The 24,786-nt window shown below is 36.4% G+C and overlaps 1 protein-coding gene across 2 annotated transcripts in view; it reads right to left on the bottom strand.

Annotated features, from left to right (window-relative positions):
• LOC114657851 (polyamine-modulated factor 1-binding protein 1) overlaps positions 1-24,786 on the bottom strand; it is a 417,512-nt gene that overhangs the window by 343,487 nt on the left and 49,239 nt on the right. For both annotated transcript variants that reach the window (XM_028809793.2, XM_051932060.1), the window contains exon 4: positions 19,563-19,646. In XM_028809793.2, the coding sequence (XP_028665626.1) occupies positions 19,563-19,646 (84 nt within the window). The remainder of the gene's footprint in view (positions 1-19,562; positions 19,647-24,786) is intronic.

Raw genomic sequence — 24,786 nt, 5'->3', positions numbered from 1 at the left:
CAGCTAACCCTTCTGTTTTTGTCTCTCTCTCGCCACCTTTTAATAAAATGACACTCAACCATGCTACCATGTTCCTGCTTCATGTTCACCCAAGGTTGCCAGGAAATATTTTCAGTCTAATGAGAGCTGAAAACCCGCATAATGGCGCTGTGAACCAACCCAATGAATGATGCTGTTGATGACCAGTTATGGGGCTATAGAGGTCCAAATTGGGTTTCCCTTGGAGTTTTGTTGCTTTTGATGTCATTCCCCCTTGTAGTTTTGCTACACTCAATGTCATGGAGGGGGTGGTGATTTTCAAGGGGATTCCCCCTTGAAGTTTTGCCACTATTGACTTTGGTTCAGGCCCCATTGGAGTTTTGGGAGCACACCTTAGAGTTTTGCCGGTTGGATGGCCGTACGGAACGCACACCTCCAAAATCAGACTTTTTACACAAACAGTGATTTCAAAACTAGTCCAAATTGACCACACATATGGTAACCCTGTGTTCACCACTGCCCTCCTTCTCATCACCTCCTTGGGTGGCCTCCTCCCTTTGCTCATTGCCACTAATACTGCTTGTGGTCCTAAACTTTCTAATGTAATGTAGGGAAACATTACTTTTCAAAGTAACTTGGTTACATTACTCCTTACTTACCAAAACTGTAGGGTTGGCCTATACACAGATATGTTAATCTGCGAATATATGGTAAGAACTTTACCTACCATGATTTAGGGACTTCAATGTTTTCTTTAAGTTTACACATAAATGTGAAGGGTAAAGAACTTTGACAAAAGTCCTAATATGTTTGAATCATGCTTGTGACTGGCCGCTATACATCTGATACTAACACATAAAAAGCTGCTTCATGCAAGTCTTTTTGGATTCCATGAAGGATTTTTTAGAACAGAATTACTCCAAAACTGGCCAGTCACAATATAAGCTGGCAAATTATTGATTAGGCATTCGGTTTACAACTGATAAATCCAATACAGTACACCCCCAAAATTTGCGGGGGTTACGTTCCTAGAGCACCCGCGAATTGTGAAAAACTGTGACTTTTGGATGTGGTTAAAAAATGCCCTTTAAATGCCTATTTTTATATTTTAAACCCTAAATACAGTATGCCCCCAAAGCACTTTAATTTCGTTGCAAACTCAGCTTAATACATTACCTAAAAAATTACCTTAATACATTACCTAAAAACAGAATGTAAAGGTAAACCCGTCTGCTGTGCAGTACTGTACTGCTATGTCTCCCACGGAGCTAGAATGTAAAATACCAATGTTACTGCTATACGTACTGTAATTCATGCAAGCGCGTTTTCTTTGGTATGCGCTGTCATTTTCGTTGTTATAAGTAGAGTAAATACATAATTTCATTTAATTAAAACACAGTAAAATGTACGGGTACTCACCAATGATGAATGATATTGATGATGATGATGAAGTAGCTGTGAAGTACGATGCAGAGGATTTAAAACTCCTTGGGTGGTGCCTCTTCTTCAGGAGCTTCAGGAGGAGTCGTATCTTTGGACGGGTCTTCTTCTGGTGGGGTTTCGTGCTGGCTTTTCTTTATAGGTTTCAGGAACATTGTGATGGGAAGTTGCTACATTGTCTCCTGTAGCAAACTGCGGGTACAATTTCCGTGCTTTCTCACGGATGGTGTTACCGTCCAAGGAGATGTTCTTCTTCCTGCAGTCAGTGATCCACAATGCCAAGGCAGATTCCATCCGGACGATATTTTTATTCCTTACGGTCGTTACCATTTTGGCATTATCACAGAAACTTACAGATACAGTACTCCAGATCGCTACTTCATTCTTCTTTATGTAACATGTGGTGCTTTCATTAATGCCATAGTGGCGCGCTACTGCAGCATAACTTTTTAGTTCCCAGAGCAAATCCAGTAGTTCAACCTTCTCCTGGAGTGTTTTAAACTTCTTCTGGCGCTTAGGCTCAGTGCAAGAAGCCTTAGAAGGTGCAGGGTGTTTTGCCGACATCTTGTGCGTTTAAGAATAACAAAATGAATACAATAACAAAAAGGAAAGCACGAGAACACTCAGCTGGAGACACGTCACAGGGCAGCAGTCAATCAGCAGCAAGGAGAAATGAATAACGCTCTCGGATTGGCTACTTTCACCATCTCAAACCGCATTTCCCTCAGCGGTTGCTTCCTGTTCTCAGTAGAAGACCAATCAGATCCACTGCAGGGACTGCTGGGAGTTGGAGTTTCAAATTCTATTGGCTACTTTTACCATCCTAAGCCACGGTTCTCTCTACAGCACAGTATTGCCACGAAAAAAGCCATACAAAATTGAGGATGATATTTGCGCTTTCCACCCTACAATTAATAGTTAGATTCTAAGGAAAAATCTTCGAATCCTGAACCGCGACTTCGCGGGGGTCTACTGTAAAAATTTCCTGTAATTACAGAGATCCATTCAGCCTTATTTCCGGTGGACATGAATTATATTTGCAAACTTCTAATCTTCAGGAGCATTTCATATCTATTGTTGAAATCTGTTTCTCTTTTAAGAACCAAGTGCATGAAGTACATTTTCACTGTTAAATGTGGAGTTTATTTTAATGTTGCTTAAAGCATTCATTTTGCATGTTCTAATACATATGTAGTAGGTTAAATTCTTATTTCATATGTTAAGGTACAACATTAATACTACTTTACCAAAATGGATAATGTTAACTATATTAAATATTTAAAACACAACTATGCCATTTCCTCTGTCCATATTGGATCCAGGGTAATCTGGTCGCCCTACCCACAGTAAGTGAATTTATGTATTTTAAAGACATGTTTATATAACATACAAATTGGAAATATCTGCAGTTGTGTATGAATGATCTAAATCCAAAATCAAACCTTTTCTATTTTTCACATGCATAAAATATCATATCAGATATGAGGGATATGCTAAACTGCAGACTTACTCAACTGACTAATGGACTAACTCCCAAAGCGTAAACCTACTTTGTTTAAGTTAATAGGCCAATTTAGATATGTCTAATAGCTTAATTCATGTGTAAAACTGTAGATGAAACTAATTGTTGCTTTATTTATTTTTCTTATTGATTTCATATTAATATGTTAGTGCTTAAAAAGAATAGAAGAAAAATATACATGAAGCACAACAACTAAATATATTCAGTCATTTAAATAGATGCCTTATACTCTCATTATTAAATGCCTACATTTGACTATTTCCTTGGGAGAGAATGAACACCTAGGCACAAATAGGTAAAATGGATTTGGGTTCTTTAGTAAATTAAGAGTTTATGTCCATGACAATTTAAACCCACATGACAAGCAACTTGTGTTCGTCTCCATTTTGATATCTAAGTGCCTGGATACATTTTGGCAAACTATTGTCGAGTGTCAGTCCTGGGGTTTGATGAATGAGTCTGATTTCACAATTTTCTCAGTCCTTTTTCATTGTGGCAGCATTTTCTCGATTCAGAATGAATGCCTCTCTGTCTTCATCAGTTACAGTTTGAATTCAAGCCATCATTTTTAATAAATTGCTGGGTTATGCACTGTTGTGAAGTCACTCATGAATCTACAATAGCCTGCAAGTTATAAAATGTAAAGCCTATATTGAAACTGTAATATATTAATCATATCTCATTGTATTTTCTATAGCTAACGTATATCAATTATTGTATTATTGTGAGATCCTTTTACAGTATTTACCATTTAGGGCTCATATAAATATCTGAAAGCATTAACGTGTGTATCATGCATAAATAACTACTGCAGGGAGAGCTGCAGAGTCACATTTAAGTGACTAACTGCTCCTTAAGTCCTTGAACTAGAAATACCTGCAGGGATCATTGAACGTCTCATGGCAAAAGTTAAATAAGAAGAAACCAAGGATGATCAACCTTTTGCACATGATCCTTAAAAAATAAAGCTGAAACACTTCATATTTTGAATGCTGACAGACTGAGCCACTCGCTGTCACAAGAGAGTAATTTAAGATCCTACATGCTTTTTATCAATAATTAAACTATTCTGATCTCTGGGAACACCTTAGATCTCTAGTATAACATAGTCATACACAATCAACAATTGAGAATATAATTTAGTAATGGTTCTGAATAACATAAACCAGAAAAAGATATACAGCATTAGCAAAATGTTAGTGAAATTTGTGTCCCCACCACATCAAAATCACATCTTCAACTCATTTCATCCTGATGCGATTATAAGTAGCAACTATAAATCAATTGAAAGTGAGAAAAGGCCACCCACTGTTCCCAGAGAGGTAAAGATTCACTTTCAGGCAAAAGCCAGGTTGATTTGTAAATAGTACATAAAAGGAGCCATTTCATGGTGTGTATTAAATCAGATTCCTCAAACTGAATCCACAGAGAGAAAGCCTTTAATACAAAATTTGCCTTTTTTATCTCTTTTTTTAATTCTCTTTTGAAAAGCTCAGGACAAAATTGAATTTTCCCTGCTCTGTTTTCTAATTTGAAACATCCATCATTTATTATTAAAGGAAGGGTGGAAATAAATACATAAAAATATGACGTCTTGCCTACGGCAGCTGGGCTATTTGCGCCCCCGTCTGTTCTTTTTCTCTTTATGAAAAAACATAAATAATAACTTGATCTTTAATATGTAAACTGGGAATGTTTACAAAAGGACAAAAGCCATACAATGCACAACAGGACCCCAGAGTATGAAACTGTGTGACTATAAATCCTGTACAGCTGAACAGCAGCAATTGGGTGGGGGGATCTTTCATGTTAATACAACTGCATTTGTTTCTCTGGTAATCCTGCTAGGAATTAGCAGGATGGGCCAGCTAAGCATTGCAATTAGGCAGCTCATTTTCATGTAAATCAATGTGACAGGCCAACAATCAACTTAGTTACAACCCCTCTGTCTCTGTTTCTTTCCTTCCTGGCAAAACAAAGTTGACAAAATTTACATTATTTAATATAATATTTATTTAAAATATCTTCTACAGAGTTGAAGATTGTTGTATAGGCCGATTCTTAAGAAAACCATTATTCTGACTTATTCACAAAATGAACATTTCCAAGGTCTGTTTCAAGTCATTTTCACCACAGTTTTATATTTGCTCATAATAAACACAAAATTAATACTGACAGTTCATTCACTTGCTTTGAAAAGGTCAATTTCTGTTATTTTGCTTGACATTAGGCTGAAAATCATGAAAGCACATATTCTGGATATGCTATAGTTTTGACATTAGTTTAAATGCTGCTTTTCTATTCTGAGAGGTTTCTTTCTGTTAATTTAGAATATATAATTTACTGGAATTAGTGGAATAATAATTTAAACTATAAACACAGTTATGATGAAAACAGGCCATTGAGTCCAATATAGCTCATCATTTCCTTAAATGTAATGTCTCTAAAACATCACTGAAATGAGATGCAAGCGTGCTAATTTGTTGTTTTAAATTACTTTATTTGTTAATTGTGTCTATGCATCTATAGACCTATGTGTCAAGCAATATTTACTAATATTTGTGCAATATTTACCTTTTACCAACTTTCATCACTGACTTGATGGGACTAGCTTTGCTGTTATTGACAACAAAATAGCTACTACATTTTAATTTGATTATTATAATCATGCTTTAGCATTTGAAGCCCACTCAGACATGGCTTACATTTAGACAGGAAACTAATCAGGGTACTCAACAGCCAGGGATTTTAGAATATCTTAATGAAGTATTTATTTTATAACCTATAACACACACATCCATTTATAGCACACACCTTATTTAAGTTCAGGGATACTTGGATCCAAATCTTAAAGCTATAACATTACACACATGGAAAGACACATTCATGTTCACTTATATCCTAACATGTACATGTTTAGGGTATAGAAGGAAAACTAGAGTACCAGAAGAACACCCTTGCAGATTTATGGAAAATATGTAAATTATACTGAAAGAGTGACCAGTCTCTTGAAGCTAAGAGGTAGTGGTGCTAACCACCAAGTCAACCTATATGCCACAATAACTCAGAAAATGACAGTAAACAGCAATTATGTAAATAAAACACCTCCATCCATGTAATTCACAGTCATGATCAAGCCCTGGCTTATCGTAGACTGTCTGAGCATTATAACTTGAAAAGAACAAACCAAGCCTAGGAGAGGATATTAAACATAAACAATCCACAGCAACATTGTAAATTACACAAAGCAGCCTTAAGCATCTTCCATCTTTTCCTCAATCAACAGCAGGAAAAATGACACTGAATAAAATAACTAACAAATGCAGGATGTTCCTGTCCCTTTAAAAGCAAAACTCAGTCTAATGCAGGTTTGTTCCTTAGAAGGAAATCATAGGGCTTAGCTAAGACACTGCTTTAGAAGTCATGAATAAACATCAGACTACCATTCTAAGCATACATCACAAGGAGACACTATCTAATGGAGGAAAACTCCTCTTTCAGAAACACATGAAAAGGCTGCAGAATTACCCAGAGAATGCATACGGCAGCAGAATTTTCAAAGCAGAGTAAAATGCTTCCTCCAAAAGATTTGATTTCTAGTAACAGCAATCAGTATGTAGCCAAATGGCTATATTTTAACACTGATTACAAACATCCTCCCTACTTCCATTTTTTTTAAAAAGAGAGAGAGAGAGAGAGAGAGAGAGAGAGAGAGAGAGAGAGAGAGAGAGAGAGAGAGAGAGAGAGAGAGAGAGAGAGGCATGTGCAGAATCTGTAGAGGTTGATATTTCACTTTATGCTAAATAATCTCTTTTACTCTCAATTGCTTTTAAATGACATTTAGCTCCAACATAAAATTGTCTGCACAATCAGATACTAATTACAATGTGGACTATTCAACTAATCATGCTTTTCTCAACCTATTTTGCTTATTATTATAGCACATCTAAACCAGATGGAGTGAAGGTCCAAGTTCATCCCACTAATCTGTATAAAACAGCACCTGCTTTTAAAAAGAACAGCACTGTATGAGGGTAAAATTGCACAAAAAAGAATATGCTAATTCAGTATAGTTTTTCAATTAGATATCATCTGTCATACTTTTTGAGCAGAAGCATAACTACCACAAATTAGTACGAATTAAAGAAGGAAAAAGACCAAAATCTAAAATGTGGGCCACATATTTCTCAAAATTCATTAAAATATTTTAAATTGTCCTTTCTGTGGAAATGTATACATGCTTTGTGCAGTCAGAAGGTTTAATAATATCTTTGATCATTTTTAATACCTGAGATTTAATGTATTTCTGCAACTCCCACACATTCCCTGCAGGTGTCATTTCATTCCTTCAGTTATAGCATCTGGAGCCATGGTTCTGAGACCCTACACTTTTACACACACTTGAGATCTCACTGTTGAATTTTTTTTTATAAAAGGAATTCACACAATGTTTGTTGGGTAAAAACAAAGCAACATGTCTGGACAGTGGTAGATTATCACTAAACTGATTTTGCACATACAAGAAAGGTATACAGAATTATAGTAATTTTCCAAAAAAATAAAATAAAATAATATGCAATTTAAGAGAAGTATAAGCAGGACAAATTCATATACTTCTGAATACCTTGGTATTGACTGACACTATTTTCCAAACTGCTATCTTAGACATTAGGCTAACATGCGCAAGAAGGGATAGGTCTGATAAACACTAATTACCTGATATTTTACTGTCCAGGGTCAATCACCCATCCTTCCACCCATCCATCCATCCATTTTTATAAACCCATTTTTTCAGTCTATAATCATGTGGAGGCCAAGCCTATCCCAAAGGAATTAGACACAAGGCAGGGACCATCCAATAAATGGGATGCCAGTACACTGCAAGGAACAAGCACACATTCCACCAACTTAAATATTACTTAAGATAACATGCACATTTTTGGAATATCAGAGTAGCCACACCATATGAACAAACCAAGCACAGACATAGGTAAAACATACACATTCCCAACAGACAGTGGCTGGGCAGGGAACTAAAGTTTCAGCAGCCTCTGATGTAGCTTTGCAAACACCGCATGCTGCCTACTCAAAAATAAACACTTAAGTCATAAATCTTTGTCATGGTCTCACTGTGAGAAACAAAACACAACTTGCCTTTCAGATATAAATAAAATCTAGGGCAACATGATAGTGCAGAGGGTAGCACTACCACCTCATAAATACGTTTACCCTCCCATATCCCCCAAATGTGGTGATTCCAATTTAGACCTGTAAAAGTGTAGGTTCAGGTGTGTGTATATGAATGGTCCCTGTGCTAGACTAACATCAAGTTTCCTGCCTTGTCCAGTGTTACTGGAATAGGCTCGGGACCTTGAACTGGATTAAGCAGGTTTGAAAATATGTTACTTTATAAATGAGATCTAGCAAATTCTGATGGAATTCACCAGAGTAGCCTGGGTATCAGAAAGTCAATTTTGCTTGAAAAGCTTAAACAAAATATCCATATGTCTTATAATAAATCAATTATGAACCATTCTGATGCTTCTAATTTGCTGTACTGTGTCTTTCTAATGGCAGATCAAATATAGGATAGAATCAACAACAGCAGATATAAATGTATTTCTTCTAAATAAGATTTTAAAAGGGCTCATTCACCAATCAAAAACCATACAGAGTGTAAGCACACATCATTCCAGTGTCACTTTCTGCCTCAAGTCAGTTTGTCATTGGAGGGATGTCAAAATGCAACCTGGTGCTTTTAAGCCTTCCTCTTTAGCTATGAGACCATAATACCTGCTTTGCTTAGGAAGACTACTGAGCAGGCAAAATATACCATTGCCTAAATAAAAATCTTGATTCTAAAGCTGGACAGTTGTAAGAACAAGATTAATTCACAGTTGGTTAAAATATCACAAACTGTCAAAAACTGATAAATAAATTTATGACTTCAGTACCACATTTATACCAAATATAAAAATTGGTTTACAATGACAATAAGCAGTGATATTTGTTCTGTGAAGCCCCTTTTGTGCAGTAGTTTGCACTTTGATGACGCATTTTACAAACCAATTTCCATTACAGTACAAAGGCAAGAAAAATAGAATAATGCACACAATAAGCACTGATAACTACAGAAAAAAACAAGGCTATATACACGAGAAACACAAAAAGTGATTAAAGTTCATCAAAAGGAATGACATGAGACAATTAGGAAAATGTCACAATACGAATAGAAGTATGTATGTTATATTTAGCTTTCCAAACAGACAACAGTAGGGTGAGGCAACCAGGATGAGTAAATTTCAGCAGTACAAATTATGCCTGATATTATGACATAGGCAGTTTTAGAAATATCTGCCATTCTTACATTCATATTTACTGGAACATTTGATTTCAGGATTATGCAGATGACTACGAAGGCCATGATGACTTAAGAAAAAAAAGTGCCAAAAATGTAGCCTACCTAAAGGCTTAAAATACATGACAGCAACATCTGTTGTGTCAGAAGCAACTGTTTTTAAAGTTTGATGCAATTAGATCTTTCAAGAAACAATGTAATAAGCCTAATGGCAAAAAATATTGTAAATGAGATCTTGTTTGTCCTAGGGCCTCACTAAGGTGTGCCCACCACTACACTTCCTTCTCCTGGATTGAACCCCAGTTCTCACATTCTCAACCTTGCCATAGACAGAAAACAAATGTATTCTGTTTATAATGGAGATGACAGCATGACAGCAATGCAAGTTGTGGGATCAGTCATGGTAGGCATCAAACTCAAGCCTTATCTTGACTGTAATAGTAATATGATTCAAGCTATACTTTAGTCATTTACCAAACCTAGTCATTCTAGCTCAGTGTCAATCAGAATTATGGCCTGCACTCGTAGCATGAAGCACCAAGGCAGCAACCTATGCAGGATTGGGCGCTGATCCATCATCAAACACACTTATTCACAAACTCTCATATGCTAACATAAAGCCAGTTTAAAATAACCAACTTAGCCTGAATATCTTGTGCCCAGGATTGGATTTAATCTAAGAACTATGGTACTATCAGACAGCAGCTCTAACCAATAAGCCAGAATTATTTCAGAATTTTGGCAAGTAAAAGAAAATGAGAGTTTCAAATAGAGGAGGAGCTCACACTAAGAATATTAATAATGAGGGAAAAAATGGTAACAAATGTTGTAGGTCTGGAAAACAAAAGTATTGTGCCCAGAACTTCCTCCAGAAAGAAAATCAGATGGTCAGACAGGGAGAAAGCTAGAAAAAGTAAAGAATTTACGGGAGAAACACATTATTACCATGTTCAAATCGAGTTTCACGTCTGCAGTCAAAGGAGACCAATTATATATTACAGTCTAATTTTTCATTGTTCTACAAATTGACACTGAAATTCCAGCTTTTATTTGCTTTGACTGGAACATCTTAGCTTATGCTCTATTGTGCATGCACTGATATTAGTCAGACGTACTTTAATGAATTCAAACTTGTCAAGAAGTACACTAGGAGAAGTCTACAAATTGAAAAAGAAAACACTTGAAATTCTGTTAGACACGGCAGTATTTATTGTTCAAGGTATTGACTTTTTAAATACTCAATAAAGTGAGTTTTTATATATAATTTGTAAAATCCAAAGCACATAATAAAAATATATTATTTTAGAAATAACAATGAAAAGTCTAAATAGCCTTTTACTTTATTAAAATATCAAAACCAAAAAGATAAAAAATGAAATGTCTAGAAAATGCAACACAAATTATATAATGCTCTTTAGAAAAGATGATCAGATTTTAACAATCAGTCTCTTAAACCTGCACCCACCCTAATGTATTATTGTATGAACCTTTTCTTACAGATTTGAGTAAAAGGTGCAGCACCAATTAATTATTCTTTCCAAGCAAAGACATTTCATGTACTATACAAAACCATGTTTGGTTTAAATACATGGTCAAGTTTGAAAGGGTTACTGAGACTTTTCCTTGCAGTTTTTTGTGTTGTTTACAGGTAAAATACAATAATGCTTGCTAATCAGATTCAAAAGTAAACCTGCAAATCAAAATGTGGCATCCAACATTGTGCCATTAGACATAAGAAAAATAATTTGTGAGCTGAAAAGCACCTACTGTCTGATTTAGCAAGCCTGAAGCACTGCTTCCCAACTGGCAGTAATAAACACTAAAAGCAGATTCCATATAAATAAAATCTCAAATTGAAGGGAGCTTAGTTTCACTCACAGCAGTATAGCAGCATATATCTCTCTCCCTCTCTCTTTTGTCTCTTTCTTACTCTTCAGATATGCTCACAATTAGGTGCAGCTTTCCAGGGATGAAAGACCCCTAAAAGGGAATGTGCTGTCCTCCAGCAGTGCTTGTGTTCTATAGCACTCAACATTTTTCAAAGGGGCTATCACTTATTGCTGAAAGGGGTTGACACTATGCTTTATTAAACAAGGGACAGACTTCAGAACCACAACTAAGAATTACAAAGCTAAAACAATCATAAAGACAATCAATTTAAAAAAACAATAGAATAGATAATAAATTTCAATATCTATAACAAACAGTCTTTATTTATTTGTTTGCTCTTTATGCATAATTTTGAAATTTGCCAGTAGAGGTACTTCTCACCTTAAGTTACTTTTTTGACATATAATTTAAGGTCTGACCCCTAAGGGGACTGCAGTGGTATCACAGGGTCAGAGTGAGTGGCAAGAAATACTAAACTGCTAACCTTTCAACAGAGAAAAAGCATCATGTAGGTTGTGATGATAGTGCAATAATTAGCAGGTTCGCAATTCAACCAACAAGCCAATGCTCAATTCATGCTAATTACATTTAACTTTATCTTTTATCAATTTTCTTCACTGTTTTTGTCATGAATTAAGCAGCTCTGGTTGGTGGCATATTCTCTATGAGTTATTTATTCCAATTCTTATCACTACACCTCCATCACCAGTGTTACTCTGTCATATTAGCTGTAAATGTGGACTTTATGTTGAAAGTGAAAAACATCTCCATATCTTTGCACCAGAAAGAAAAACAAAGAATATGATACACAAGGGAAAAAAATAAGAAAGCTGCATACAAAGAAACTTTCCAATACTAAAAATAGTAATGTACTAAATGTAACCAATTTCATTATAATAAATCTTTGTAATATATAATTTGGAATTAATTTTAACTTTCAACATTTCTGCTTCCTCATCTGGGCCGTGCCAGGTACCTCAGTTAGTAATATATAAATATAAGAGTGAAATGGAAAAGGAGTAACTGTCAGATAATCACACGCTAATATTTGTTCTGCATATTTGATACTTATACTGTAAACATAAGTTGATTACATACGCCAAGGAGCTATCTCACCCTTTATCGGAAGAACAGCTCGTTCGAGTAATGTAATAGCAAAGATCTGGCACCTGGGCAAAGGTAAGGTGGAAACGCTTTAAAATCAGCCAGTTTTGATCGCTTTTTAAGTTGAAAGAACTAAAACATCTCATGGCGAATTACAGCAAGTTCAGGCATTGTAGCATTTTGGGCATTGCAGAAAACCGACTTAACCCTCCTAATTCAGATGCTATTCAATGCTGGACAGGTTACATGTAATACAATCAGATGGAGTGGAAAAAGTAGGAGGTAGTCTGGAGACTTACTGTATGTGAATAAGATACTGTATGTGAGCACATTACAATTAAAAGCTGAAATGTGTGATCCAGACCTCTAAATGCAGTCTGAATTCATCCATGTTACCAATTAGGAGGGCGATGCAGCATCTTTCTGAAACTTGGCAACAGAAAGGATTCACTCAGTTGTGAATACTTTAAAGACGAGTCATTCTGAACTCTGATGTCTGCAACCAGGCAACTTTAGATGGAACATACTTCTAAATGGCATGTTACTTTTGAGGACACTGCAAGCTGGACCTACTCAATTCAAATGGTAATGCCTTTAAATATAAACCTGTGGACAGGTCTTGCCATCTTACTGCCACATAGAAGCCTACTGCTGATGACAGCAGCAGCTCCTACTTAGCCAGGGTGTGTGTGTGTGTGTGTTTATGTATATATATGTATGTATGTATGCATGTATGTATGTATGTATGAGTTTACATCTCATCTAAACAAAACTACTGTATATGTTTCAAAATATTTACCATATTTCTTCTGCATCTGCATGTTATCCCAGTGTCCATAAAAATTTTCTCTTAAATCTCTGGTTTCCAACACATATCCCAAAGACATGTAGGTTATATTGGCTGATGATCCTTAACTGTCTGTGAGTCCATAAGTAATAAATGAGTGTTCCCTGTAAAGGACAAACACTCTAATAAGAGTTGATTTCTGCTTTGTAAATGAAGCTGCCACAATAGGCTCCAGCACCACACAACCTTGAAAATTTGGAAGCTGGTTTGGCAGATGGATGGATGGATGTATTTGTTTTAAGAATTTAAATTTCCCAATCCCCTATGTGCTTAAATATAAACAACCGAGTCATCTATCCAAGACCAAGGAGGAAGGGTTCAATGCCTGAAATTCATGAGTGGCTAAAAGAGGGGAATTTTTTGGCAGCACCAAATTGGTAGAGAGGGGTGATTTATTGGCTTTGAGGCATTTCAGCGTAGGATTTATAAACAATGATATGATCATCGTGAACTACCCAATTTATCTTACCATCTGCACATGCTAACCATGCACCATCTGTTGACTGCCGATTCTTTCATTTTCTAAACCTTTCCCTCTATTTTTATGTGTTTTGCAATTTAAGGTACCTTTGTGAATAAAATGTACTATTATTAAATCTAACTTCTAAATATAAAATTGCTATTTCAGAATTCCTGCAAAACAACCTTTGTTCTGTTTTCAAGCTGCTTCACATAACTGATCAGATATTGTTATTACGTATGTCTGGATACCATTGGTTCCTAAGCTTTTTTCTCGTAACACAATCTGGCCCAGCATATTGACCTAGTCCATCAGATCCGGGCTGTGAGAGGTTGGGGTTCCTCTTTGAAGAGTCACCACTAACAGTTACAGTTAGTCCCCCTTGGAGAATCGGTACATACAGTCATTGATTGTCCCCCTTTGGAGAACTGTAGCCGACAGACATAGACAGACACTTCGCAAACTGCACATGACCCTTTTCCATTGAATAAAACAGTGAGTAACGACCATGTGTGACCCAAAAGACTGCAAATCATAGTTTAAGAAAACAATGTTGTATGCTAATCCAGGATTTGCCACTGAATTGGGCAGCAATAATTACTCATTACCAGTGATGATCAAAATGTGCAGAGTTCACTTTGCTGCAAGTTTGGTGAAATCACAAACATGTTTCAGAACAATGTCAGTCTCGCTGAAATGCACTGAGGTCCAAAGGGAAGGAGGAACTGAACTAGTTTTAAATGGTTTATAATCGTGCAATGGTGTTTTAATTGTCCCTGAGGTCTGCCAACTAGGCTGGACTGATTATTGTGATCTGAACTGTGAGGCAGCAGTGCTAACCACTGCACCACCATGTGCCAAACAACAAAAGACACAGACAGAACAATAACCACAAAAAAATACAACAAATGCGCACAAACTAGCAATATGTATATTTCCAACAATCTTCAGCTGGGTAAGTTTGTTATGTAATGGTTGGACATACAGTATACTGTAGCCAGGTTCATTACAGTCAGAGGTTAAATGTGAAGCCTCTCTTCATTTATTAGGGTTATGTAAGGTTGTAGTATTAAAAGGCAAATACACCCTAATTCATATAAGTGACACTACAAGTTAAAACAACAAGAACTGATAGCTAATTGGTCTCATCAAGCTCTCAAAGCAAGCAGGAATCAGCTATTTTTTATTTCTGAAGCAATTCCATAAATGGATAAAAGTGTTAATAATCAAATCTTTTTTCTGCCTTGAAGTTGCTTCTTGAGAAATAACTGCAACTATAACAGATTCTTCCTCTCTGTCTTTTATGGAGTAAAATGCCCTCTCTCTCTCTCTTTCTGCTCACACATGATATTCTTGGGGTTTTTTGTGCTCCCTCAGATACTACACTGAAACTTGTGTACCACATACCACAGGTTGAAAACCACTGATCTAAATGAATCACTTTAACAAGCTATAACTCGCTATATAGCAACATTTTAAACAAACAGCGTTACTTCATAAAAATTATGAGTACTCTTCAGAAATGTGCACAAAGGAGTGGCTACAGTGACTGAAGCCACTGTCCATCTCCCTTTATTGGCACAAGTGCTCATTTCCTTCCATTACCACATAATAGGTGTTTAGTACAACAAGTATTATATATGTAAAATGCACATATATACATGTACATTTTCATTGTAAGAAAAAGAACAAAGCAGCGATAATATGTTTTATTAAACTTGGGATACTATTTACTATTGCATATAGAAATAAGTTATGATATATAATAATTATTTTAATTGATTAAAAAAATCTATAATAAATGTTGGTGCATTGGTCATGTTGGTTTTCGATTATGTTATGACATGGAAGGCAGCCATGATGTCAGCGGTCAAGCCACACATATTCACTTTGTTTGTAATGCCAGCTTTTCTAGTCAGTTTGTTAGAGTCATCAGCAACTACCCACTAACACTAATAAATCAATTGTATTTTTCACCAAAGAACATTTTCTCCCTAGCAACTCATATTGCAAACAAGCAAAGTGTGGTAAAACCATAGGAATCTGTTGCAATGCATGTCCATGTCTGCATCTTTAACTGTTCATTCTGACAGAAAATGAAATGGACTGATATGGCAGTAACATGTATGCTTAGTAAGGTCAAGTCTACTGACAGAAATGAGAGTATTTCAGTTGGCTTAGAGAATATTGCCCAAGCAACACTGGATATGATCAAACAGTTTGATGCTAATTTAATGCTTCTAACACTGTTTAAATTGATGAAAAAATGCCATATTGCCTGTACTGACATCAAGTGCTATATAAAATTTTTCAAAGTTCAATTTGTTTAAATCCAAATACAGATATCTGTGTAGACAAGAGTGACTCTCTGATCTAATGATTCTGTCCATAGAAAAAGTTATTGAATTTAGCAGTGGGATGGAAGAGACAGTCACACAAACACAAAACATTCAGGATTTGCAATTTTGAGCTCTAAGACACCTGGGCAAATTTAATGTTTAATATCATAACACAGATCGCTGTCTCCTGCCTCCTCAACTACTCCACTGCACACAGCATTTGGGCCTTTCCAACCAGCTCCAATCACACACTCATGGGCATCCTCACAAAGACTATTCTTCGCAGTCACCACCTGCTGCCGCCAACATCAGGCAACTAGACCCTTGTGGCACCTTTATTTAAATAAACCATACCATGGGGTAACCAGCCCCTGGACAGTGCTCACTAGAAAGCTGTAGAACAGATGGGATGCTTCAAGAGAGTTCACCTTCAATTACATGGCAGACTTCACTAATCCATAAGTGTATTCTCACTGCAATAAACATGCAGGTACTTGTCCCACACATTTGATAAGTGCTTCTGTCTGTTTAAAACAAAAATATTAATTCAATTCAATTCAGTTTATTTTTATGCTGCACTCTTCATATATGTGGTAAATGATAATCCACTGTGGCAAGCCCTAACGGGAGCAGCTGAAAGAAGACTCTTCACTAAATGCAGAAGCAGAATGCTGTGACAAGTTCACAGGTAGATGCAAATACAAATTTAAAAATAACTAGTTATATAATGAATACACATATCAATATCATTATTAACAAACATGAATTAATTGGAATCTATCAAATTCCCAAGAAATTAAAAGCACAGAAATAAAAATGGGCACTAAATAGTAACTAATCTTGTTCTATAAAGTGGCTCTTTTCCCCTTTTGAGCTACTGTCCACCAAGGTTTGAGCACATTCCTGATGCTCTTCATATCTGTTGCTCTCTTAGACGGGTTCAGCAATTAGAAGATAACCAAATAACTTTTCTCTACCCTGTATTATTTATTAATTTAACTGCAACTACTGAAGGAAGTCTTACTCTGAGCAAGGTAATACAGTGCGCTATGCTATATAGCTGTTGGTTGCCTGAACTACTATTGAATCAACAGCTGATGAGCTTAACACTAGAATTATCAGAGCCTACGAAAAAACTCGTAGATCCGTTCCACCTTAAATCGCTTCGCACCTCTCCATCAGCATCTTTTGTCCCGTAAATGTGTCGATAAGCAGCAAGCAGCCAGCTATCACATCCCCCACCGCCGCACAGTTTTCTCAGCTCAAGTCTGTTTACCTGCGTGTAAGTTGCTTGGAGTTGTACAGAGTGAGAAGTCAAGCAAAATGACACCTTTTATACTGTATCGTTATTTGGAACACATGCATTTCATGTGTGTTCCGTTTCTACAACAATCTATGTACAGTAAACACAGTTAAAATAGAAACATTTTTCATGTTTTAGTAATAATTGACAAAATGTAGACATGAAGTGTATAATGTGTTAAGCCTGAATTCCAAATATCAAATAAACACTTTCACAAAAGGTACAAATGTAACAGAACAAGTGCGCTTCTATTCAAGAATATAACTGCAGAAAAAGAACCCGCATTAGGCTGCGACATTGACACGCATTTGCTACGACCGCTTCGGTGGCGCAACGGTATCAGCTGTTGATGGGTAATCAAAACTTCACGGGTTCAGTCCCGGACGAGTCCGTTTTGAGAAGTGAGCTGCTCTTATTCTTACTATTTTAGAACAAAAACATACATTTGATTTCAGTCTGTAACAGCCAGTGTAAATGTATGATACTTGTAAAGGTTAGCTTTGTTTTTTTTTTTTTATTCAGTTTTATTCTCTCAGTCACGTTCACGGCCCCACCCCCACCCCCATCTGACACTGCTGTTTTCACATAAAGATGCGCTATAAAAGAGGTGAACTCAGATGATGACAGTTCTACATCAGAGCAAGAATGCACGTCGCACTTTTGCCATCGCTGTACTTTGTATATATGTATACTGGAAGCTCGTGGGGATGTGATAGCAGGCTGCTTGCTGCTTGTCGACACATATACAGGACAAAAGACACTGATGGAGAGGTGCGAAGCGATTTAAGATGGGATGGATCTATGAGTTTTTCCGTAGCCTCTGGTAATTCTAGTGTTAAGGGAGCCAGAAGGTAGACCTGAACACCTACTTCCACACAAGAAATTAATATACTTTCATCTTACTAGCAAATGGTAGAACATTTATGGAATGCACGTCATTCAGCAGGATTCAATGACAGTTGAAAATCATTATATAGTGCTGTCTACTTACTGTAAATATTTCAGTGACTACTGTTCAATATTTTTTAAATGTTTATGAAAGTTTAATGTATCACATTGCAACATAACTGTATGTAGCCCCAAGAATTTTAAATGAACAAATGTTTATATTTAAATAATATTTTAAATCTGTAACATTCTAGTCTTAGTTGTTAGTTGACAGCTCTGCTACAATCTCACATGGACTTGCACACAGCAAAGTTCACATTACGTACCAATGAGCTTTTAATGTATTGTAACTGAATACTCCCAGGTATATGATTTCAAACTAAATAAAAATAGAATAAATTGCAATATATTTCATAATTGATTTGCAATACTTCATATAATAACCAAAAAATAAAATCTCAATATTTCTTCATCCTGGCCCTTATGCCCGCTAAAATTTAGTTACATTATACAAAAATAGAAAATCTAACATAAAATCCCTTACAAAAGGCATAAAACTTGAAATATAAGCAATAGGTAAAGTATAGTAGAGCATAAAATAATGCATTTACTTTCAAATTTTACATGGCAGCAAATGTTTCTTTAGAAGGGTGCATCAGAATAAAGTTGCTAACATTAAATTTAATACAGAGAGGTCTTTGGATATCAAAGAAAACAATTTTCTCACATGTCAGTTACAGATATATGTTTGTGTCATTTTCTAACCTGCACAATACAGAACAGGGTTGTGGGGGGCTCTGGGGCCTATCCTGGTTAGTATATGGCACAAGCCAAGGAATACACCTTGGACAGGGCACCAGTCCATCGCAGGGCAAACACACCCATACACCAAACAAACACTACGGTCAAATGAGTGTCACCAGTCCATCTAATCTGTATGACATTGGAAAGTGGGAGGACACCAGAGCACCTGGAGGAATGCGATGTAGACACAGGGAAAACATGCAAACTCCACGCAGGGCGCTCCCGGGATGTGAACCCTGGTTTCCTTTCTGTGGGGCAGCAGCGCTACCACTGCATCATCGTGCTGCCCACCATTGACACATATATATGAAAAATAAGTCACAATATATTACAAACCATAGCGTCTAAGGACCTCTGTTATCACAATTTTCCAACTTTTCAGAAATGTAAAATGCTGCGCTATAGTGTTTATAAAAACAGAACATTTCATTCATAAGATGTCTTAAATATGTTTGATTCTGATTAAGGTTTTAACAATCACACATACTGTTCGCACATATGTTCAATATGGTTCAGTGTGTTTACTTGAATGCTTTTATTTCCAAAATATAATAACAAGTAATATAAAAATTACTGTGTTTACGTTATTTTAGCACTGTAACCAGTATAATTTAACTAAGGGACTTACAGACAGCTCCCACTCAAGATTTTCCTTTGTGATCCGAAGAGTTTGGTTTTCCTGTTCAAACATGTGAAATCTAGAGGCATATTCCTGTTAGAGACAACAAGCAGAGTCATATATTAGCATGACTTACATAACTTAGAATGAAAATCAGGAACAAGAAGACAAAACATTTTAGAGATACTTAAACTCAAATAGTTTAAAAAGAATTTATAGAATATTTTTGAAAAACTGCAAAAAAAAAAAAAAGTTCACATTAATTTAGGTCTATTGTAGTTTTGATCTGTCATAGAACCAGAGAATTTGGACCATCAATATATAACTATAGTACAGGTATTACAAAACAGAATGCAAATCCCTTGATACAGTTGCTTTATTTATCCCGTGTACAGATTGTACAAATGATTAACATATTAAAACAATCTAGAACATTTACAAGCAGTTGGCCATTGTCAGAATGTATGTTCAGCTGTGCTTATGTAGCCAGAAAAAGGTGTCTGAAAACCTTAAGTTTGAAATTTTTAAATAAAAAAAAAAAACTTTTTTTCTTTTAAGGTATAAAGGCTTACTCTAACCCCTATGAATTTTTATATTTTTGCATAATAAATTCCATTTCCTATAGTTATGAGCTCTAGTATTAAACAAAAAAAAGAGGTTGCAGCTAAATTCAGGTGAAAACAAGAGTTCTGTTTGAGATGGATGGGATAACTCTCTGTGACAGGATGAGGAGTTCAAAACTTCAAGGCAGCCTTTGCTACTCTGATCTGAATTGAGTTCATTTGTACTAGTGAGTAAGGCCCACTGAGATCACCCCCCACTAAATTATAAAAGGCGAATCGTATAAGTTCATTATCATTTGTTCAGACAGCACCTAGAAATTCACCATACAAAGATTGTTGCTAAGGATGAACAAGTCTAATATGAAAAAAGAGTTTGTGTGTGTGTATGTATGGATACATATTTAGAAACTTGGAGTCTTAATCTAGGAAGTTAGAACAAAGATTTATTTATATGTGTATTAAAATTGAATATAAATGTTCTCTTGCTCATATAAGTATTAGATACCAGAAGGTTGTGCTTAAGAGTTCTCAGAATGTAATTGTGTGTCATTAGATTTAACTGCATTGGAATGTGTAATTAACAACAGGAGTCTTGGCATTTAACAATTTTCCTTTGACTAAAAAAGTCAATTAGGTTAAAGAGTAAGAGAGAGAAATATTTGTTTCCATCTGTGTCCCTTAACAGCCACCTCAGCTCTAAAATGATGCTTTATCTTTCAGTGCTAAGCCAAACAGTTTCTTTCATATATTTTTAAGGTTACTGTATTGGATTTCTTTAAAGGTCAACAAAATGAGATATTTATCAATCCTGAATAAATTAAAAGTTTTTTTTTATTATTTTCTATTTTCCTCTTAACTGCTGAAATATGCTTAAAATGAACCACAATACTTTTAGCTCAGGAGAAAAGAAAGACATTCAACAATGCAGCTGAAAATGATTAACACAATCTTTCCCATATATGAGGGCATAGTTTTTCACTACGGGAAACAATAAAACAGTTACGTTTCTGATTGAGTCCTGTTAAGATGTAAAGTTATTTTTTTTACAATAAAAAAGCATGAATTGTTTCCTTTCAAGGCCTCCAGGTGCATAGGTGTGATATTAGTACTGGTGTTTGCTTATCCGCCAAAGACTTTGTTTTAATCAAGCACATATTAAGTATTTTGTTCGTTAAAAAAACTAAAAACCTACAGAATAAAAATATAATTAATTCAGTATTCTATAAACTTTTAAACACATTTTTAGAAACATTTCTCAAAAATAAAGAAAAAGTAACAATATAATAAAATGGACCTTAATTTCCTTGTTTTTAAAAAAAAATGTAATAGAGAAAAGAAATAAATGACAGCATAAAACAGACCCATAAACAAACTGAAAATCCTTGGGAATAATACATGCAGTGGCCTGGTTGTTTCAATGTTAACACTGGTACTAATTTACAGTTCATCATATTATGAGCAGCAGGTATAAGAGCCCTTGGCAGTATTTCAATTTCATTCGTAGAGTAATTAATAACTTTATGCCTCAATTATTAAAATGCTGCAAGTTTTTTGTGAAAATAACCTGTTTCAACAAAGCCCACTGGTATTCCACTAGCATACTGTCTGGCCATATACCAAAAGACTTGTAGCTTGGACCTGTGATTTAACTTCTGACATTTTTGGTTTATGTAGGCAATGTGAATGATGTTATTGCTAAAGACATATCTTTTTGTTTTAAAGTATTTATGCTGTATCCGTTTATCTTCATGAAATCTGCACATAGTAACACCTCAAACAAACTTTGTATGCTCCCTGATTGTAATATCTTCATTACTTCAAAAATGATACATTTTAAGTAGCCATCATTACTGAATAGTATTGATGTGTTCAAAGCATTACTAATGAATCACATACTGTTGTACAAGTATACTGGCATTCAAAAACTAAAAGGATTTATTGTTTGTACATGTAATTTGAAAAATGAAAGAATAAAAGTTGCCTAAATATACATGTGTTGTCTATTTTGCCGAACAGGTCCGTTTGGTTTCCAGAAGTGGTGCAGATGGAAAGTATGAAGATCACATTCAATATACATTGTCACACTGTTACTCTGATGGTTGGTCTATAGTAACACACTGAGTTCTTACCACCATTTTTGCATCATTCTTACTTTTATAAGGTGCACCAAAGCCAAGGAGATTTCCATGCACCCATAGGGCCTACAAAGACATTGTCTATACACTCTATTTGCCTTCACTTGGAATTCTGAAGACATTCAGGCAAAATGGGATGGCAGCCTATAAACCAATGAGTTTGTGTTTTGCAGATCCTGTGACAAGCCTGGTGTGAGAATTCAACAGATCTAAAGAGCATTTGCTCTTCTGGCTTCTCCTTTAAACTTGTAGGTATGTGTGTCTTGCTTGTATGTATTCTATACTTTCAATCAAATGCTGACGAGATGCTTTTTTTTTTTTCAATTCCTTCACATCATTGAAAAAAGTGCTTCTATACTTTGTCAAATTGTCTACATTGGTGAAAAATGTCAGAACCTACAAAGAATGCAGTTTGTTGTGTTTTTGCGAAACTTGGCTAACTAACACCATCCCAGATGCTAATGTGGAACTACCCGGGTTTAGCACAGTTAGAGCGGACAGAGATGCAAGTACCTGTGGGAAGCACAAAGGAGGAGGACTCGCTCTCTATGTTAATATACGGTGGTGTAACTCTGGACATGTTAACGTCAAAATCTCCACTTGCTGCAGGGACATCGAACTGTTGGCCGTAAGTTTGCGTCCCTTTTACTTGCCCAGAGAGTTTGGACACGTCATTGTTGTTATCGTTTACATTCCTCCTCGGGCGGATGTGGAGTCAGCGAGTGACATCATCCATTCCGCTGTTGCTAAGTTACAAACTCAGCACCCTGAGGCGCTTGTGCTAATCGCTGGAGACTTTAACCATGTGACGCTGGACAAAACATTACCTGCATTCTCCCAGTATGTGGACTGTAACACCCGGGGAAATAAGACTATTGATTTACTGTATGCAAACGTTAACGACGCATACAGCACCACCCTGCTGCCTGCGCTTGGGAAAGCAGATCATAACCTGTTTCTGCTTCAGCCTCACTATAAACCAAAAGTGAGAGTCCTACCTGTAACCACACGATCATTCAGGAAGTGGACCCCGGAGGCTGAGAATACTCTGACAGAATGTTTTGGAAATACAGACTGGGATATCCTGCAGGGATCTCTTAGTGAGAACATTGAGGAAGTTGTTGAGTGCACTACTGACTACATCAACTTCTGTATGGACATTGTAGTTCCAGTAAGAACTGTACGCTGCTATGCTAACAACAAGCCATGGATTACAAGTGACATCAAGGGCCTTTTGAACCAGAAGAAAAGGGCTTTTAAAGACGGTGATCAGCATGAGCTCAAGCGCGTGCAGAAGGAACTCCGAGTCCAGCTCACGGCTGCGAAGGAGCAGTACAGGAGAAAGCTGGAGCAGAAGTTGCAGAATAACAGCATAAAGGAAGTGTGGGATGGGATGAAGATCATCACTGGCTGCAGCTCGAAGCGGGGTACCACCATCGAGAGAAACGTGAAGAGAGCAAACCAAATGAACAACTTCTTTAACAGGTTTGACCACCCTAACCCACTCTCACTCTCACCTCGGAGTACTGCACCCTCCACACATCCTTCTGCTGATACCAGCATAGGAGAGACATCCACACCTCCAGAGAACCTGTGTGGAGATATGAGAAACTTCCAAAAGAACAACCGCCACCGCAACACTCCACCAATATAAGCTTAATAACAGAGTGGCCAGATAACATATGAAAGTCCCTTTAAAGTTTGCTAAAAGGCACCTAAAGGACTCTCAGACTGTTAGAAACACAATTCTTTGGTTGGATGAAACCAAGACCGAACACTTTGGTCTCAATTATGGAAGAAACAATGCACTGCTCATCACCCTTTTAAAACCATTCTAAAGATGAAGCATGGTGGTAGCAGGATCATGCTATGGGGTTTTATTTCAGTGGTAGAGAAGGAAAGATTAGTTTGGGGAAAGTTGAACAGAGCAAAGTACAGAGATCTCTTTAATGAAAATCTGCTCCAGAACACTGAGTAGACTTTGAACAGGGTAGAACTAGGGGGCTCCGCCCCCTGCTCGCTTCGCTCGCCAACCCCTGGTGTTGGGAAATTAAAAACAGCGTGATGTATGTATGAGATATAGCATAGTGTGAAGGTGTAGATGACGCATATAGGATGCAAAGAATAAATTGTTTGGCACAGTGTAAAGGTGTATTGGAAAATGTCTTTGTACAAAACTTAAGTAGTAAAGATGGTGTCTTGTCCTTGAATGAGTTTTCGTTGGCATGGATCATTTATAACCTTAACTTTAACGTCAGATGAACGTCGAACTCGTGAGAAGGACACATAAAGTTGTCCATGTCCAAAAACGGGCTTGGCCTAGTGATTTGTTGATGGTCATGGCAAAGGCAGGTTTAATGGGGAATTGTCTCTGTGTAAGTGTTAAAGGTAATTCTAGGTTAGAACTTGTAAGGTTAATTCTAGGAATCAGAACAGTATTGTTAGCATGTGATCCTGTAAGAACTGTTGCTTGAATAACATTGTGTGTAATGGTGTTGATGACTAAACGTGTACCATTGCATAAACCGTGTTTAG

Source organism: Erpetoichthys calabaricus, chromosome 9 (assembly GCF_900747795.2).
Source record: "Erpetoichthys calabaricus chromosome 9, fErpCal1.3, whole genome shotgun sequence".
Taxonomy (NCBI): Eukaryota; Metazoa; Chordata; class Cladistia; order Polypteriformes; family Polypteridae; genus Erpetoichthys; species Erpetoichthys calabaricus.
Note: the sequence above shows the minus strand (reverse complement) of the source record. Positions and strands in the feature narration are given on the sequence as shown.